This window comes from Carassius gibelio, chromosome B12, assembly GCF_023724105.1.
Source record: "Carassius gibelio isolate Cgi1373 ecotype wild population from Czech Republic chromosome B12, carGib1.2-hapl.c, whole genome shotgun sequence".
NCBI classification, from domain to species: domain Eukaryota; kingdom Metazoa; phylum Chordata; class Actinopteri; order Cypriniformes; family Cyprinidae; genus Carassius; species Carassius gibelio.
The window spans coordinates 12,044,000-12,063,680 of record NC_068407.1 but is presented as its reverse complement, the minus strand read 5'-3'; the positions used below and the strand labels follow the sequence as shown (position 1 = coordinate 12,063,680).

The 19,681-nt window shown below is 37.7% G+C and overlaps 1 protein-coding gene across 2 annotated transcripts; it reads right to left on the bottom strand.

Moving 5' to 3' along the window:
- Positions 1–2,586: 2,586 nt before the first annotated feature.
- LOC127969339 (ORM1-like protein 3) lies at positions 2,587–10,609 on the bottom strand. 2 transcript variants are annotated; one of them, XM_052571214.1, is made up of 4 exons: positions 10,361–10,609; positions 9,938–10,232; positions 8,439–8,590; positions 2,587–6,490 (listed from the first exon to the last, which is right to left on the bottom strand). In XM_052571214.1, exons 2-4 carry the CDS (start codon positions 10,109–10,111, stop codon positions 6,355–6,357), a joined length of 462 nt encoding a protein of 153 aa, XP_052427174.1. In that variant the 5' UTR covers positions 10,112–10,232; positions 10,361–10,609; the 3' UTR covers positions 2,587–6,354. The 2 variants fall into 2 exon arrangements, with proteins under 2 accessions (XP_052427174.1, XP_052427173.1); XM_052571213.1 differs by having other exon boundaries at positions 9,938–10,152.
- Positions 10,610–19,681: the final 9,072 nt, after the last annotated feature.

Below are 19,681 nucleotides of genomic sequence, written 5' to 3'. Positions count from 1 at the left end.
AAGCGAGCCCGCACACACACATTTACCAGAGGAGAGTGAGACCGCGCACATCAACACGCTTCAAAATCGACAGCAGCGTTGCATAGGATCTGTTCAAGAATGCCTACAAATAAGTGCATTTTTGGATGTGAAGGAACGTTTACCATGTTCAGCTTCCCCAAGAACCCAGCATTACATGAACAGTGGATGCAGTTTGTTTTTCCAGGGCAGCAACGGAGTAGCTCGGCTGTTTCCGTGAAACTGTGTATGTTATGTACCCTTTAAACTCTGGTTTACATCTGAAGGTTTCAGATTTAGTCAGATTACATTAGCAAGTTTAGACAAAATGTGGCGAGCACAAAAAATTGGTAGTGATGCATAAATCACAGTTCACACAGAAGTGACTTTAAAACATAGCAGCATTCTGCTGCCCAGCACAGCATTTTTGCATAAACATCAATGAAACCTGCACTTTATCTCTGGAATTTACCTGTAAAATGAAAACAGGAAGAGTATAATGGATAAAGGCTTCAATAGGAATTCACAATGTTTACCAACAGAAAGATGCTTGGTTTGAAAGTGTCTTCTGTGTGAGCTGTGCTTCATACATCGCAAGACTATTGGACCTTTTCGTCAGCAAGATGTCACTAATATGAATGCACCTTGAGAGTAACACAATTGTCAATGCCAAAGACTGAACACAACCACTGAGAGTGTATCACTACTTTAAAACCACGTTTTTAGACCTCTCTCCATCAAGCAGATCCTGGAGGAACCAATTCTTCATGTTTAATGCACCTAATCAGGGGCAAATCTATTTATATCTATAATTCAGTGCAACCTTCTCTTTAGTAGTTCTATTTTTTGAATCACGGGACGTGACCGTGGTGTCCGAGTCTCCTGTGTGCCCTGAAACACTGGGGGCCACAATCCTCACATAGTCTTCATTTGTTGGGTTATTTAAATATGTGTAAATGTAATCCCCCTACCCAAGGTTCGGTTTCAGGGAAAAAGCACTTCTACGCAAACACAAACAACTATAAGACAACCCCAGAGCATCTATATTTCACATCCTGAGCTTTGAAAGCTGATTTATTTATTTTTTAATAAACATGCGCTTCCTTTCAAAGGGAGCTCCTTTAAATCATAGAGATCACATTTCTGTAGGAAGAGGAGCAACTTCAAATGCCAGCGCACTGCAGAGGAAAGTGAGGAATATTTTAAAACCCATGGGGTTGCCTGTGTTCCCTGTGCACAGATTTAAGCCATGTTTCCCATCCAGCTGACTGAACTGATGGGTAGAATCTGACAGACAGAGAGAGAGAAACGGAAAGAATGAAAGAATTCAAGGACATAGAGGTTTTGAGGGCCGAATAAAAGACAGAAAGAAAGCTACGGGTGGCAGAAGATAAAGCGGCCTTTGTGTATTTTCAAATGAAAGGCCACAGAGACTTGCTTTAGCCTTGATACTGTTTCAAAATGTTACATAGTACACCGAGGTAACAAAATATTACTGATGACAACAGCACTGAAAATAAAATGCTTAAACAAATCTCCTTATGTCTGCTGAATATCTGGGCTAAAATAAAATAACTAAAGAGTCTTTATCCACAGGCAAATCCTATTTTTAGGTGGCAAATGACACTTTGGATTAGCGTCAATTTGTGGCATGTACTGCCCCCTGCTGACTGAAACTAACGCTACATAATCCAAAACAGAAGATTAACTAAGAAAAACTGAGTCTATAGCATTTTTAGACCAAGGACCCCTTCGTGGAGATGGAACATGGACATATTTTGTACAACTTCTTCACTCGCCCTCCTTTTGTTCCAAAGAGTTTGAATTTCTTTCTTTTTTTTTCTTTTTTTTACACAAAATAATATATTTTGAAGAATGTTGGTAACCAAAGAGTTATAGCCAGGGCCACTGACTTCCATAGTATTTTATTCATACTCCTGTATGTGTTACATCCCAGGATGTAATGTTTGTGTATTATCTTCAGGGAATATAAATAAGATTGTTGCTGTGTTTGTATTGTTTTCTCGCTTCTTTTTCCTTCTTATTCCTCCATGCTTTCAGCTAACAGGTACTAATGACTACCACCTGATCCCGGACTAGCCCCCAATTTGTTACGCCTTCCTTTCTGATGTCAACTGTTTGGTTACCAACATTCTTCAGACAGAGTATCGTCTTTTGTGCTCAATAGAAGAAGGAAACTCATTCGGGGTTTAGAATAACTAATAAAAAAAATTATTTGCCGCCTTTTGGAGACGCAGTAGCCTATATATGATGCAGGGGCCTTCAAATTCACATAACCAAAGACAACACAGGATCAGATGGGACTACAATCTGTTGACTGCAGGGAAAATATCCTGTTTTGTTCATGAAAATATTCAGATACAGAAAAACAGGAAGACTATGAACACCTTAAAACCGGCCACTTCTGTCTCAGTAGTAACCAAGAATTACATTTAATAGATCTCAGTAAACAAAACTGTAAAGCTGTAACATTTTATATCATGCGCTGACACCTAGTGGCCAACTCGGATATTTTAGATTTCTGCACATCATGTCAGCAAAAAGGAAACACACACACACACAAAAAAAAACATTGTCCTTTCGAATTCACTTTTATTTCTAACGACATTACAAAAATGGATAATCAAAAACATTTCAGTTGAACAGTTCATATTTAAACATCTACCGCACTCTAAGAAATGTCTGTAAAAATGTGTTAATATGAAAGAATTTTCCACATTAGTTTTTTCACAGGTGTTTTGCCCGTTTTTTTTAATTATGCATTGTGTTGTAAGGTTGAAGGATATGTCTGATGTTAACAGATGATGTCCAGGCAGAAAATGGCCAGTACGTCTTAATTTTTTTTTTTTTTTCTTACAGTGCAGTACAAAACACCATCACTACTATAATCACCAATACACCTGCTCTCAGTATCCAAGTTATCATGATCCAACATAAAATCAAACGGTTACTTATTCCATCTACACTAATGTTTCTAAAGTTTGGGGTCAGTAAGGTTTTTTTTTTAATAAATGGAGATGTTTATCAAGAAAGGATGCATTAAATTTCCAGTAAAGACTTTCATATTTCTACAGAAACATCATGTGACACTGAAGACTGGAGTAATGGCTGCTTTAAAACCTGCTTTACCATCAACAGTAATCCTTTTTTAAATAAATATAAACATAAAACAGTTATTTTAAATTGTAATAACTGTAATAACAATTAGAAATAATTTTTCTACTTTTACAGTATTTTTGATCAAATAAATCTAGTTTTAGTAAACATAAGTAAACATGGTAAATCTTACCAATGCCAAACTTTTGAAAAGTAGCGTACACATGTACTAATACTGAATACAAAAGTAATCGATACTCTCTGTCTATTCCCAGAAGTGAAGGACAGTAAGCTTCAGAGTGACTTGGTCCTGTTGCAGATAGCCCTTCGTACAAATATCACTGTATAACCTTAAATGCTACCGTCTGGGGTTTCATGCGAAATTCTGCTAGTGAAAAAGAGCAGGTAAACCTGTAGAATGTGTGTAGAAGGGTGGAATGGCTCTGCTCAGTGAGGGGTGAGACGTGCTGACAGGGTGATAGACAGCTTACACAGACTGCAGCTAGTAATGGAGAACTGACACTGACACCCGAGGACTCACTCTCGCCCATTCTGATGGACTCTCACCCAGTCAATGTTTCAAAAGTTCCTGGCTTTGGGTAACGACACACAGAGCACGGCCCTGGCTCATGTTGCACACTAGAATACTAGTGTGGTCTTTTCTTTATATCATCACTGTCTTTAAGCTCCATGTTTTCTCATTTGTTAAACTAGAGGAAGTCGATGCCAGTTTCCTGGCTTGATCTATTTTGAAGCCATAGACCAAAGTACAGTACAGTTCCTCCAAAAAATGAAAATACTGCAAGAGTTGACTCACCTTTGTGTCTTTTCAAACCTCTATGATTTGCTTTTTTATGTATTTGGATCATACAGTAATGGTGTCCAATGTTGTTTTTTAACCCCACAGACTTTAATCATACGAAAAACAGCCCTCAAAATATCCTTCTGTGTTCCACGTAAGAAAGAAAATCAGCTTTTGACATGATGTGTAGGTTAATAAATGATAGAATTTCTATTTTTGGCTGAACTGTCCCTTTAAATGTCTGTTTTCATTCATCTGGTTCATTGTAAAATGCCAGGTAGAGTTAATTCATTCATTACTGCGCATTGTTTCACATTAACTGATGAAAACGCTTCATCAGTCACAGAATAAGATTGTCCCTGCTGTTTAACCTTGCACAGCATCCCGCCGTGCAGCCAGTGATTTGCCGATGGAGTCGCTGTCAATCACAATCACTGTGTGAACGTGTAAAGGAGAAGCTGGCAAACAGAGACGGCAGAACAGTTCTACAACTGACAGTTTGTCTGAGAGGCTCTGCTGCAACTTAAAGACATCGTACTTGACTACACGAGAAAGAAAGTCTCTGATATCACTTGGCATGGACCCTGACATCAACATCCTGCCAGCTGATAAGGCCAGATGCAACACTTTACAGCAACACCTCAGATTACCACAACATGACAAATTCTCAAACCAGAGAAAACTTCTTCTTACAGTTGCCAAAATCTAAAGATTCAACGCTTGCGGTATTAACTGATAAGATATGATTAAATAGCAGTGTAAATGTACTAATAAAACATGGGACTAAATGTAATTTGAGGGAAAATCCCATTAGCTACAAATGATAAAGCCAGTCGAATAAGAAACAAAACATCTGCAAATGATGAGAACTGAAGCCCAGCTAAAGAACATACATTTTTTTTTACATAATATCAGACCATCACATTAAACAAAATTGCAAAAGGTACCATCAACAAATCCATTATGAAGTAATCATCGACTGTAGTAAAGCTCTTTGCAAAATACATTTTCCATAATAAGCATTATTCCAAATACTGATCATGTCAACAGTAAACACGCATCTCTTATAAAATGTTGAGAAACACAAAATATGATAACACAAACTAAGATAAGGGACAGATATAGACCAAGGTCAACTGATCTGCTAGATAAAGCATTGCTCCTGATTGTAATGCATCCCATCGAAGAGAGGGCAACAATAAAACAAACTCCACACTGAGCACAACTGAGACGCTGATATAACAAACTGCTACTAAATATGACAGTATTGAAAAGCTGTATTTAACAATAAAAGTATTTTATACTGTATATATATATATATATATATATATATATATATATATATATATATATATATAGATATATATAGATATATATATATATATATATATATATATATATATATATATATATATATAGATATAGATATATACACACACACACAACCTTTAGTTAATCTTGTGTGTTAAGCACTAGGAATATGTCTGCAGGGTTCGTTATTAGAAATTATGCTCATGTAGTATGGCCATGCAAAATGCATATCACTGGGCCTGTCATCAGTCCATACGGCTGTTCACAGACAAAACGCATGTAGACCACACTACACATTTAGTAAAACCTGTAGATCTGTACTGTGACGGAGAGGTTTGCTTTAAAAAATTCAGTTTCAGTTGCTGCCTTTGTGAGACAGACATCGTGATTGGCCGTTAACAATAAGCACTTAATCATCTTATTCACATTTTCATGATGCTTCATAGAAATATTCTATACCGTAGTAAACTTCATTAACATTTCATCTATCCTCACTCAGAACTGGACATGAAGTGTCCAGTAAGACATATTAGGATCCAAATGTTATATGTACAGTTAGACTGCAGTTTCTCTCTTAGGGGAAAAATGATCTGATCCAATATTACCTATCAAAGTCCACTCTTCTTGGTTTTTACATGAATCCAACACTGTCCAACTATTGGATCGAAGCCAGTCTTTTGCACCTGTGCTAAGAATAGCCTTGTACACTTTCTTCAGAAAGCAGTACCTTTTTTTGTCTTGCTTAAAACCTTGTGCTGAACATTGGGAAGTACTGACTCCGGCCCCCTAACAGTTAAGAATCAGCCTATTTGGACCCATCTGATTCATTGCATCAATGCAACATTTCTGCCAAAGTGACTGAAATCTAACACATGGTTCCCAATGTTTCAACACAGTCTGTAACAGTGGTCCTAACATATCCAGAGACCTTCTTTTGCTGCATTCTGCTGGTGGTTCTACAAATGTGTTTGTATCTGAACGTTACACAAAAAAACATCAATAACAGTGATACCATAGCAGATTGTCCGGCCACTGCAGTAAAGCATCCAATGAAGCTCTAAATTTCCCCTTTTTTATTCCCACAGAACAAGTGGCCACACATCCTCGTGTTGAAGATCAAAGCCTCATCAGTACTTATTAATCCCAAAGAGACGGACCCCGTGGAACTGAGGCAGTTTGGGGATAAGCACAGTGAGAAGGGAAATGGTGTTGATGATGAAGTGGACCCTGTCATACTTCGTATAGAAACTGGTCAGGAAATACCTGTAGAGGGGAAGGACAAGGACAAGTCAGATGTCAGATAGCAACATGAGACGCACAGATGAAGAGGCTACAGAAGTTACTCAAGCAAGCACAGCACAAGACTGCATCTAAAGGAAACGCAGGATGTGGTTTCCTTAAGCTGTAACAGAATGCTTTTCAAACATATATGATTCAAATCAATATAAAATTAGATCAGTGTAAAATTAGATATATTTACTTTCTTACTGAACATTTCTAGTATGTTGCATGCTATTCTAAAGAAAAAAAACGTTTATAATATAATATAATACACTAATTTATTAAAATTCCCTTTTTTACATCACTGCAGGCTATTTGGATTATGTTATTACACAGCTCTATGGATAACTTGATTCTGATTGTGTGTTTTTCCTGATTATCAACAGCAAATGTCATACCGCTCATCCGGGTTTTTGAGGCTTCTGCTTCATTTACATCACAGCACACTCTATTGTTTCATTCAAATGCACCTGTGATCATCTTGAACCGCAGTTATCGACTGTATTTACTGTCAAATAAATCCAGCAGACTTCTTTGTTAATAGTAGGCCTGCAGTACCAGTAATATTGTTGGAATGTTTTACTTGTTCCCGACGTTTTGAATGCTGTAATGGATTTAATAAAATAAACAGATATGATTAAAAAAAAAAGGTTGTTCTCAGATAACATTTAATATCCTCGTCTTGGTGAAAAGTGGTATTAGTGATATGACTGCATATTACATCCGTCTTGTCAGAACATCATCTAGGCTCAAAGCTGTTTGTTTGTGGAAGCTTTGCAATAAAATATAACTCAAATCAATATTTTGTGTCTAATTATTTATTATGTGGCAAGTAGCAGTGTAAAAAGCAGGATAATATACATCCAGCAAACTTCACCACTAGTCAGATAGATTTTAAGACAATATTGTAGCAAATGTACATTGTTGTTACTATGTAACTGTTTTAATTGACAATGCTAGAATAAAAAAAAATGCAAATATTAGATGGAAAAACAAACTTGACTTTGGCATCTAACTGAAATTGAAGTTGGAGTTTACTAAAAAAAAAAAATAATAATAATAATAAAATAATTATATATATATATATATATATATATATATATATATATATATATATATATACGTATATATATAAAAGAGCTAAATAGAATATTAATAGAACATATAGCAAAAGCAACTAAAACCGAAATTAAAATGAAAACTAAAATGATTAAAGCTAGTTTGAAATACCTGTTAACACTATAATAGTATATAAATAATTCTAAAATAACACTGTTACTATGTAATGCCCGCTTTTCATCATTAACTTCTTAAAGGATATAATCAACCCAGCTGAAAACAATATCTTAAACCTGGTTTGCTGATCTCAGCTGCCCTCTCAGACTGGTCAGGCTGTTTTAGAGGGGCTTGAAGTACTTTTCTCCTGCTATACACCAGTTTGCAAACAAGACTGTTTCTGGTTTTGTCAGCAGGGAAGTCTCACTTACTTTTTTTTTTTCTTGTCAAATATCTCATCTCTCTGAAATAGATTAAATGTGTTTTTACACAGCATCACAATTTAATTTTTTTTTTTAATGCAAGCACATTCTAAAATAAAAGGTTTTTGAGGTCCTGTTTCATGTTTCACAAACCTCCTTATTCCTCACTGTAACCAACAGATACACCCTCACAATATGAGAGGAGAAGACATGAGAGAGAAATAAAGAGTGGAGTATTTGACCTGACTGACTGACTAACTGCTTCTAAATCCGGCTCTCCTTGCCAGCAGACACCACAGGAAGTCAGCATCACTGCCTCTTGCTTATGGTCATGCAGAGCAAGCTATGAAAGCTTTCTCAGAGCGTGTGCAGAACACAACCAAAAGGGACAAATTAGCATGACATGCAGAACCAAGCTTCTTAAAGCACAGAGCAAAGGCAAACACTCTTACAGTATAATAGGGGTGATGGTGAGAAACTTTCGAGAGGCGGTGAACTGGACCCCGTAGTCCATCTGTTCCCAGTGGGTCAGAAGCCGGGCCTTGCCTTGGTCTGGAGTCTCAAACGGCGTTCCTTTTACCGTGTGTAGGAAGATATACATGCACTATGGCAGAAAGACAGTCACAGGACATCATGACCTTTGGTACAATTCTCCAAAGCTCTATCAGATGTTGTGAAACTCTTGGGACAACAGCAAGAGCTGATCCGTTTTGGGAGCAGGACGGCTAAGAAAGACGATACGGGATGGTTCTGTTAGACCAACACTGGCTGAAATTACAGAACCTGGAGTCAGCAACTGAACGGGCCAAAATTCAGCAAGAAAAAATGTTGCCGTTTCAGAGTTTCTGCAGCTCGGGACTGTCACAAAACAAATTATTTTAAGCCTCTGCGTCTTAAGAAGCTCTTAAGAAAGCATCTGTGCTACATTTACATTGTGAAACTAACGCGATGGTTTTCTACTGGCAGACTGTTAGCCAAAATGAGTTGCAGATCTGTGACGGTTTGTAACAACAGGAAATAACAATGATACTGTTTATACTGTAGTTAAGGCCTGTTCACACCTGTCCATTTTAGCATCATCACATCAATGCATGATAATGTTATATTTATTATGTAGTTATTATGTTGCCCGCCACTTCGAATGCTCAAGCTCTTAAAAGTCAAGTGGATTCTGACTAGCTGTCTATGTTTTTATAATTACGTTAAATGAACGTGATTCCAAATATATTGTTCCTGTCATTATCATTAAAGCTTTGGACTTCTATTCTCAAAGAATTAGAAAGTTTATTAAAACTTTATCAGAGTTATCAGAGTGTACAGGCCTTTACAATAGTATAATATCTAGCAATAACCAACTTGTAAACAGGAGGACAAATTTCACTCGTCTTTTGTTGGATGTACAAAGCAAAAAAAAAAAAATAAAGATTTATAAATTCAACTGTCACTTCTACGCTTTCCTAATTAGATGGATTGTGAACTATAAACAAGCTACAAAAACGTTTTTTTTTTTTTTTATAAAAATAAAAAAAGATACAACACAAGACTATATTAAACTATGATTATAAAATAGTATTAAAAACATATAGCCATAAAAGTATTTACAAACTACACAAAAATAAGTTCACTTGCAGTGAGGACAAACACAGTTTGAGCATAATTTGTTTTGTATAATAAATTACTGCATTAATGGACATTTACAAATTTAGTCAATATGCCATATTTATAATTTTGCATATCTTGTTAAGGCCTGTTAAATTCATAGTCTTTAAAAAATAAATTTCAGAGCTTGATTTGATAGTAATTTTGGTAACTTTTTTTATTATGAACTATTTTGGTACGGCGACGATTTAGCAAAACAACGACCACTACCTAAAAACGCAATACAGTAAACTATGTTAATATTAAGTTGGCAGTTAAATTTTCTGGCCTGATGTGATTTAGCAGCTCTTACCAAGTTGTGGATGAGGTTGGTGAGGGTCCAGACCACAGGAACGCTGACGAACGGTATGCTGAGCAATATGATGTGTAGGAGACCGATGCCAAGCACATAAGAGAGCCATATTCCCCTGCTGTTCATCACTCGCGTGTTTGGATTGACCTCGCTGTGTGCCGTGCCCACGTTCATCCTCGCGCGCTGGACGGACACTCACAACTATTGCGCACTTACTGTCAGACACCATAAACACGTGGAAATGCACATTCGGGATTAAAATTGTATTACGTTCACTGACATTCAGACGCACAGACTATAAAAAATCAGAGAACAACATGTAAAGAAAGATAAGCATCGATATGCAAAGTGTGGAAGATAAACAAAACTTCTGAAAGTTTTCCGTTGTTGTTATTTAAATGGGACAAAGCACTGGTCACTTACTGTACAATATTGCGCAAGAGTCTTCCCGAATCACGCAGAAACTTTACAGTAACGTTACGTAATTACAAAAAATAAAATAGTGCTATTTCCCTCTGGTTGTAATTTCAGTTCTGGAGCCCTTACGTAATGTAGCCTTGCCGTTTTTCGAGACTTGACACGTCTGTTTATTTCATCATGTTTGCTTTGAAGCACTTTGTTCCCGTGCAAACAGATGGTGACAACACAGCAAGACTACATCGCTTCACGTCATCATTTTTCAGAACTCACATTAGAGAGATGGAAATGAGATAGCCGCTGATTGGATGATGTGAGTCACGTGGAAGATGTCGCCCAATCGGCGTTCGATGCGTTGATAATGTGCTGAAAGGCGCACGGCCCCTTAACGTCACAGAAAGTGCGAGTGAGAGAGATTAGACGATTATGCAAAAATACCGAGTTTGTTTAATCGAAATGTTACCCATACTGTAGCGGTCTCAAATATCTGCTTCTGTTATTCTGTGAATTTATTAATTTATTAAACTGTAACATAATTTTACAACAACACTGGATTCTTTGTATTCCGTTATTAAAATGACATAAAATGAAAAGTTAGGCAGGATATCAGGGATTGAAAAATTCACATTTCATAGTATGAGAATAATTCAATGACAGGGAAAGATGACAAATGCTGTCAGTCCCTAATATTCTTCCCGACGTCTTGCTTGTTCCACATGAGAAATAAAGACAAGTAGTTATGGATCATCATGTTGATGAAATGGTGGCAGGATTTTCATTTTGCTGAACTGTCCCTTTAAATAGTCTATCATCCTATAGCTAGTGCATTGCTCAAATATTTAAGATTAAAACGTGATATTGATCAAAAGAGTGAAAAGGTGTGATTATACTATAATTTGTCATGTTTTACATTCAGAGGTAATTAGGGATAGCTAATCTGGATTAAGTAATCAGATTCCAAAAATTAAGTACTTACTCATAATCTGACTACTACGACTTTTTTACTGATTATAGGATTACATATTAACAAAAATCATGTGTTTTCAAATTACATGCTGGTAAACAAAAGATTTAATTTTTTAGAAGGTTAAGTGTTTTATTTTGATTGATATTTAAAATAGTATATTTCAATTTAAATATTAACATTATATGCTTTTTAACTGACAAACCCCTTGAAGTTATTTTAACGAATCCTACTTCAGAAAACCTTGACATGTAATGTTTAATGCACTTCATGTTGTTAATAACAATGAACTTTGCACTTTTATATCAATGTACCCAGCAACCCAGTACTGTTCATAACTTAATTTTTAGTCATTTCTAATGTGTACTAAAAAAATTATGTCATGGGTGTGTCGTGTGCTGTCAATCTCCAATTTTTTTTTTACAAAAACAGAGCAGAAAAGAGCCATAACAGCAGTCTGTACAAACCATGCATGCATTCAATTCCAAGTCTTCTAAAAACATGTGATATCTCTGCATGAGAAACAGACTGAAATATAAAAGGCAATAACATTTGCCACTGTTGGTGAAAAATCTGGAAATGCATGTGCCATATGAGCTGCCATGGGTGAGGTTATTTTTATTATTAAAAAATACTTTTTTTATGAAGGTTAGATATAAAGCTCACCTTGGAAACCCACTTTCATGATTTATTTTGTAACATTTTCTAGTGTTTTTTTATTTATTTTTATGTAGAGTTTGTGTGACCCTTCCATCTTACACGTTGCATAATGTGAAGCTAATGCTCCAACAAATGCTATAAGGGCACTAATAGGCTGTAGGGCCACTAATAGGCTTTCTAAAAGACTTTATTTAGTCTCTGGGCCAAAGATGTGTGAAATATCAGCTCTGCTACACAAACTCTGTCATTTTGCCCTGTAGGAACTGAAACGTGAGCCATGTGTCTGAATGACGTGGGAGCGTCTTCACTGATGATTAAACCATAGCAAACGCACACAACTTCAAAGCGCTGTGGTCTTCCCTCTCTTGCTCTTACAATGCTCTTGGCAGGGTGCTACTACATTTTAAAAGCTGATAAATTATATCTTGTTGCTCAGAACATGCTACTCTGATATTCTTTAACAATGCAACCCTTAGGCCCGAAGATTTATGTTTCCCAACGTGATTCCTTCAGCTGGATCCGAGCCTGTTGAAAGCAGGCTGCCTTTAAAGACAAGATTATTTAGACTCCTATAGAATTGCAGCAGCATTGTGTCTTTCTGTTTCCTGAGGGACAAATGCTTGTGACATTAATTAACCTTTATATGATGACTTAATGCAGAGTAAATCACTGGCAGCAGATGAGATCAAACTGCTATTATGTTAAGAGAGGCTAAACTGTGGTTATTTACATCAAATGACTTTTTTTTTTAATGTACATATGCTTTTAACAGATGCTGCCTTGAGGTTTTTGATGACTCTCTGATGAGTCTATGAAAATCCTAAAGTGTACAGAAGCATGAAGTTGTTTCATTTTAAGAGCTTCCATAATTACTTCTGTTCATCTTACAGAAGACAACAGCTCAGGGAATTCATACAAGATTATACAAGACGAAAGTTATGCTGACTGTTCGTGTTCTTACACACGTAGGCCTATGCATATTTGCCCCAGAGGTTTTTAACTAGAATTTGGAACATTCCCTAGCTGCATGCCTCAGGTATTTAAAACCAATCCCAACCTATTCCTGCTTTTAAAAACACGTTGGCATAGGCTACTGATTCCACTTTTCCCAAATAAATGTAACATGAGGTTTAAGGGCAACAGCAGTCTCGACTCATTGTAATGTATGTATGTATGATACCACTAACGCGAACAAAATAATAGAAGATGGTATGCAGTCTCTATATAGAAAATCATTTTTAACAGCAATTTCTGAGATAAATGTGTGATTGTTGAGAGTCACCAGAAGATGTCAGTATAAACCCATTGTTGATGTTTTGTCTCACTTTAAAAAAATGTAGTTTACTCACTGAATTGATTATTACTCATAATTTAGAATATTATATACAGCATCCTTACTATATTATACTGTTTTATAATAACTTAAGTCTAAAAATATACAGTATATGCTTTATGCAGTCCATTTGTTTTGTTAGGATATACACGTACCTTATATATTGTGTATATAATTGATGCATTCAAATAAAAACAGGTTTGTGGATCAGTTGTAAACAGAGGAATTTTGTACAGTAGTTAATGACTGTCTCAATGAAATTCAGCACTTCCAAAGAATGTCCAAAAATAGGGTACAACAGCTTGTCACTGGGACAGTTCTATCAGAAGGATATCTCTGTACCCTTTTCACCCCAAAATGGTTCATAGTATTATTCTAAAGCAGTAATGAACACATTTAAAGGCAGTGGCCGTCAATCCTGGTCTTGAAAAAACCCACAGCAATGCACATTTTGAATGTCTCTCTTATCTTCCTGTTGAAAAAGAAAAACAGCATATGCTGATTAGGTGTGTTTTGAAGCATATCAGCTGGTTTGAGCTGGTTAAAGCTAGTCATACGCTGGTTGTGAGGTGGTTTAAGTCATGTGCTGGTCCTAAGCAACTAGCTCCTGCTCAGGACCAGCTCAAAACCATCTTAAACCAGCTGAAATGCTTCAAAACATACCTAAACCAGCATGTTTTTTTCCAACAGGGCTAACACGCACATTTGAGGTCTCGGTCCGGAGTTGAATCAGGAGTGTTTGATTAGGAAGACATCTAAAATGTGCAGAATTGGGAACCAGACAGTGTACAAAGTTGTCCCTCAATGGGAACTCCCCCAATTAACAAGCTGTTGTGCCCCTCAGTTCTTAAGGGCCACTGTCCTGCACAGTTTAATCTAACCCCAATTAAACACACCTGAGCCAGCTAATCAAGGTCTAAAGAATAACTAGAAACTTCCAAGCTGGAGCTACACTCGGCAGGACAGTGGCCCTCATGGAGCAGAGTTTGACCAATGTTTTTCTGAATCTCAGATTAAGAAGGATCTCACCACAGTTTCTTAATACTCAGGTGACAGTAGCTGGATATCTTAAAGAGATTACAATCTCAATACTGTCAGAATTGACTCACCCTTACGACGTTCGAAACCCAGTTCCTCTGTAGACTACAAAATGAGATGTTAGGCAAGATGTTCACACTGCTCTTGTCCAAATAAAAGTAAGTTGTGACCAGATGCTGTCAATCTCCCATTTTTTTTTACAAAAACACAGCAGAAAAGAGCCATAACAGCAGTCTGTACAAACCATTCATGCATTAAATTAAAGTCTTCTAAAAACATGTGATATCTCTGTGTGAGAAACAGACTGAAATATAAAAGGCAATAACATTTGCCACTGTTGGTGAAAAATCTGGAAATGCATGTGCCATATTTTAATACCAGCGCAATTTGATAGCTTCCATATGATTAATAACAGATTTTTTTTTTTATGGCTTGAGAAGTCAAAAAAATGGATTACTTTTATGCTTTTGTTGTGCTTTTTGGTTTATAAGGTATAATAATTACAGAATCTTACATTTTTCAAGGTCAATTATCCATTAAATATGTAAGAGCAGTTGGACATCTTAAAGAAATAATTAATGTAGAAAAATAATATATATATATATATATATATATATATATATATATATATATATATATATATATATATATATATATATATATATATATATATATATATATATATATCACCATTTACTCACCCTCATGTTGTTCATCTTTAATAAAAAATAAAAAAAATTTAAAACCTAAGATTTATGTCCCTCCAATTGAGGTCCATTTCACCAAAACATTGATGCTTTAGAAAGCTCATAAAGATAAAGAAAAGTAATCCATATCAACTGAGCAGTCTGATTCAAGTATTCTGAAGAGACATAATTGCTTTATATGGTATGATAAAAAGATTTAATGTAGATTTTTATTCATGCATAAACAATGACCATACATATAGTACATTAAATATGGTACACATGGAAGCAGATCCATGCTTGCAACCTCTCAACTAATCTTTTAAGGAAGCATGGTAAGAAACTTTTTTCAATCCGAGGTACATTTGAATCCTGTGCAAACTTTACAGACTGACACAGACAAACCTTCTATCCCCAAAAGTAATATTTAACACATTCAAATGACATTATTTCCACTACCCTCTTTTTAACATAAAATCCATTCATTCAGAACTCTAATATCATCATCTGGGGCCTGGGGTTTGGACTGTCACACTCTGAAAATAAATATGGTCTATGCATCTCACATCTAATTCGATATTTGCTTAAGAATGCGTGCCAGGCGACGTGCTTTGCAAGGATAACTGTGCCCCGAAATATGCAATATGCCCTGGTAATGTATTCATTTTTGAGCTTCATAACACTGAATCAAGAATCATTTCAAACTTGAGAGAAGAGGAAGAGAGGGCTTGTGACCCAAGCCGGTCTAATGATAGCCGCACTGGAAAAAGCTAAAGAACTGACACTCCATTATTGTCCTATAGAGGAAGCTGAGGATTAGAACACCAAAGAATTTCAATAAAAGAAGTGTCTGTTGTGGGGCCGAGGGTCCTGGGGGGCTGCGGAGCTTTAGGTATTGTCCTGGAGGGTGATTGAGAGCGAGAGGAGGGGAGCGGAGAAGCATTGTGGAGGGACGGAGCCTTTCTAAAGGTGGTTATTAGGAGAGAAATGGTGTGGGGGTGGCTGTTGACTCTTCATCTTGTGTGAACAAAGTATCTGGCATATAGCTCTCTCTCTCTCGCACGGCTTTTGCTTTACGACGGCCATGAATACTCTCTGCGGGCTCGCCCAGACCTGTGCAAAGGCTTATTGTCTGGCTTAAGTGCGGTTTAATTAAGAAAGCTCTGTGTCCTGAGAGAAGAGAGGCGCTTTAAAGCGCTTGAGTCCTACAGAGGATGATGCGTAGTATCAGGGCTATTGAAGGGGAAAGTGTTTGCTGCTCTAATGAAAAAGGTTTGTTTGGGGGGGATGAGTGGGGAGGGGATGAGGAGTGTCTGGGCTTTGTCCCCAGCTTACAAAGTAGGGACAAAAGCTGTGATATTATACAAATGCACCCATTTCCAGGACATGATGCAGGGAAGGGGGCCCGGAGACGATGTCGGACTGCTCCATCTCAGCCCTGTTGGCACCTTACAAAATGATTTTTTCCCCCACCACAAAGATGCACATTCTAGTTAAATCCCAAGAGCAGGGGGCTTCTGGGTACCGCAAATTTGGGGGTTGCGGACTTAAGCGGATTTTCTCTGCAACTGTAAGAACAAGCTAATTCCTCAAACCTCCTTTATCTCTAACATGGTAATAACAAACAATGAAATTCTGAGGAGAAAGGGGCAAAGGAAGAGGAGGGAGGAGAGACGCAGACACAAAAGAAGGAGAGATGGAGGGAATGAAAGAGAGGAGAGACGTGTGCGAGGAGAGGGTGGGCTAGGGCGTGTTAAGAAACTTTCTCGCTCTAGTGTTGTGTGTGAACGCTCCGCTAATCCAGGTTTTATTGCTTGCCTGTGTCCGGCCACACTGTCCGGGATTGAGTGTGGGTGAGGGATAGTGGGGGTCTACACATGTCCCTCTTTGAGGAAAGCCTGAGAAAGAGCCGGACCTGGTTACGGCCGTTTTCGGGTCGCCTTAGAAACCCGCACCACAGGGGTCCTCTGTGTATGTCTCTGCATTCCCTGCGCATGCTGCTAGCAAACACATACGGATCAGAGCTAACGTTAAAGGTGCGATCACATTAGCGAAATTCGGTGAAAGCTTGCAGGCAAAACAGGTACATCATCTATTGTCAATAGCCTAGCAATGTATGACGAAGAACTCGCTGAGAGGTCACTTTCAAAACACACGTCTTTATGTTGGTCCATTGGGAAAGCCTGTGTGAAATTCCTAGCAAAATAATAGATTAATAGACCACTGTTACAGATGATTGCACCTTATGTTTTGGCTTGTGTTGTTCGAGTATTATCTTCCATCCACTCACAGGAAGCCAAAAGGGTGTCTTTCCTAGATTATAAGTGCTAGTTTGTGGGTGTGTAGGGTGATGTATTAGCCTAGCCCTAATAAAAAGCAGGAGTGTCCACAAACATGACTTAATGAGGGAGGATGAGAGACTCCTGACCCAGAGGTCAAAGCTCCGGGCGAGTCTCTTAATTCCCATTGATCTGCCAGTGCACTTCATTTCCATGCTCTAGGGCCCACTTCAGTAAATTCATTAAATGCGATTGATACGAGAATCAAGACTTCCTCCAAAGCACAATGGCTATGCTAGGAGGGAATGGTCTTGTTTGTGCTGTAGCTATGACAAGCATCTCTGGCTTTTGTGTTGGCTTCACACTGATGCGGTGCACGCTGGGGTTTGAGTCCTTGAAATTGGAATTGTAAGCTCATTTCCAGCCGGTCTGTTGTGTCATGGCCTTACTGTCTTGACCTGGGAAATGTGGTCTCAGTGTTGTTGAGATGCCGACCGCAGACCGTTCCTCGCCTCTACTCATAAATTACGCTCCGATCAGGTTTTCCCAGCCAATCCTGGCGAGCAGATCCGTGTCTGTCACTCTTCAAGAATGCAGAATCAAACCGCTGATCTAGGCACAATGAAGCTGATGGAAAGCAGATCTTTATTCTCGATGTGGGGAACACAGTGTATGCTAGACATCGATGTAACCTGCAATCTAACAGGTTCACATTTAATCAGATGAAGGGTGTAGATTAAATGCATGAACATTTAAGATGTCAGAATGACCTCGCAGTGCAGTTGCAGCGCAGCTCTGTCTCTTTTGATGTGGACAATAAAGGCAAAGATCGGGGCATAAGAAATATGACCTCCAGACTGTGGTTAGAGCTGTCAGTGTCTCCCTTCAGCTCCTGCGGTGGCTACGCACAGACCATGTCCCTGCTGTGAGTGAGACAGATAGATACACTAGCTGATAAACAGAAACACAGGCTTCGGACTTTAATCACTGGATTGGAGGAGAAAGTCTTATCCAACCACAACCAAGCAAGAAAATACTGGACAATAACACAAATTAAACAATCCTGGAAAAGAGGTGGGCACTTACGTGAAAACATGTTTTTTTTTTTTTGATTATATAGTAAATTGGCCACAACCTACAGGAAACTGAATTAGAATTTGAATTGGAATGACAGGAAAAGAAATTTTCTGAATTCCAATTCAAAGAAATTCAACAAAGGAAGTGTTCCTCCACCAAAAGTTAATTTATTAAACATGCTGAAATACATACAAAATCCACATTTATAGGTGACATTTCATCATATATCTAGTCATATATACTTTCAAACTCTAAAACTTTTAGACTTATTTTCAAAACTTCCAAAGAAACTTTGTTCAAGTCAACATTCACAATTAAAAATCGCAGCCGTATTAAAATCTCAAAATTGTTTTTTAATTCTGTTACATTTCAATTGAAACTCCTCAATTCAAATTTTGTTGTCTGACAATGATTTGTTCTGTTCATTTCTAGGCTTATTTGTGTGGAAAACCACACATGCTTACTGATATAAAACTCATTTGAATGCAGTTAAGTTATTTCCAGTATTTCTAATTGAAATCACTGTCAGTCCGCCTCTGTCCCGGTGTTTTAGCTCAGTCTGAGACAGAGTCTATATTAGAATGCATTGTCAACTTTTAGTGCTGTGTCTCTTTCTCAGTGCCGTCTGCCCTCATCCCATCCGAATGACAATAGTGTTTATGTAAAATGTACTGCCTTTGGGCCACTGAGGCACAGAACACTGCATGCCACACCACCTTTTACGGCTTTTTATTGTGTTCCCTTTGTGTCCCATCATCACAAGGGGAGGACGCGGCCATCAAAATTCTCCAAGACAAAATTCTTCTCAACGTGTGAATGCATGTGCACGCACACGCATCCGGAACAATTAGTTCGGGGCACGAAGTACTTAAAAATAAGTGACGCCATTCCCCGATGCCGTCAGCAGGCCCGACTCTGACTCAGCTGGGTTTCCTTGATGTTAATACAGACAATATAGATCTTAATAAGACAAATCTACCTCTCCGAAACTCAGTGCTGACACCCTTTCATTCTTATTCCCTCCCAGCCTCCTCTCTCTCTTTCCCTCTGTCTCTTTCTTTCTTTGCTACATTACCAGGGGGTGGTGCATGATTGACAGATGGGCAGGAATAATAATTTTTTTTTTTTTTTTTTTTGCGTAACCTAAGGCCATGCTCTGTGATTGGCTTGCCAGCTGACATCTCCAAACCTCGCTTGTCGTTTTTTCCCCTCTCTCTCTCTCTCTCTCTCCCTCTCTCTCTAATATTGGCCCTGATGATCCTAAGGGGAAAAAAAGTGGGGAGAGAAAAA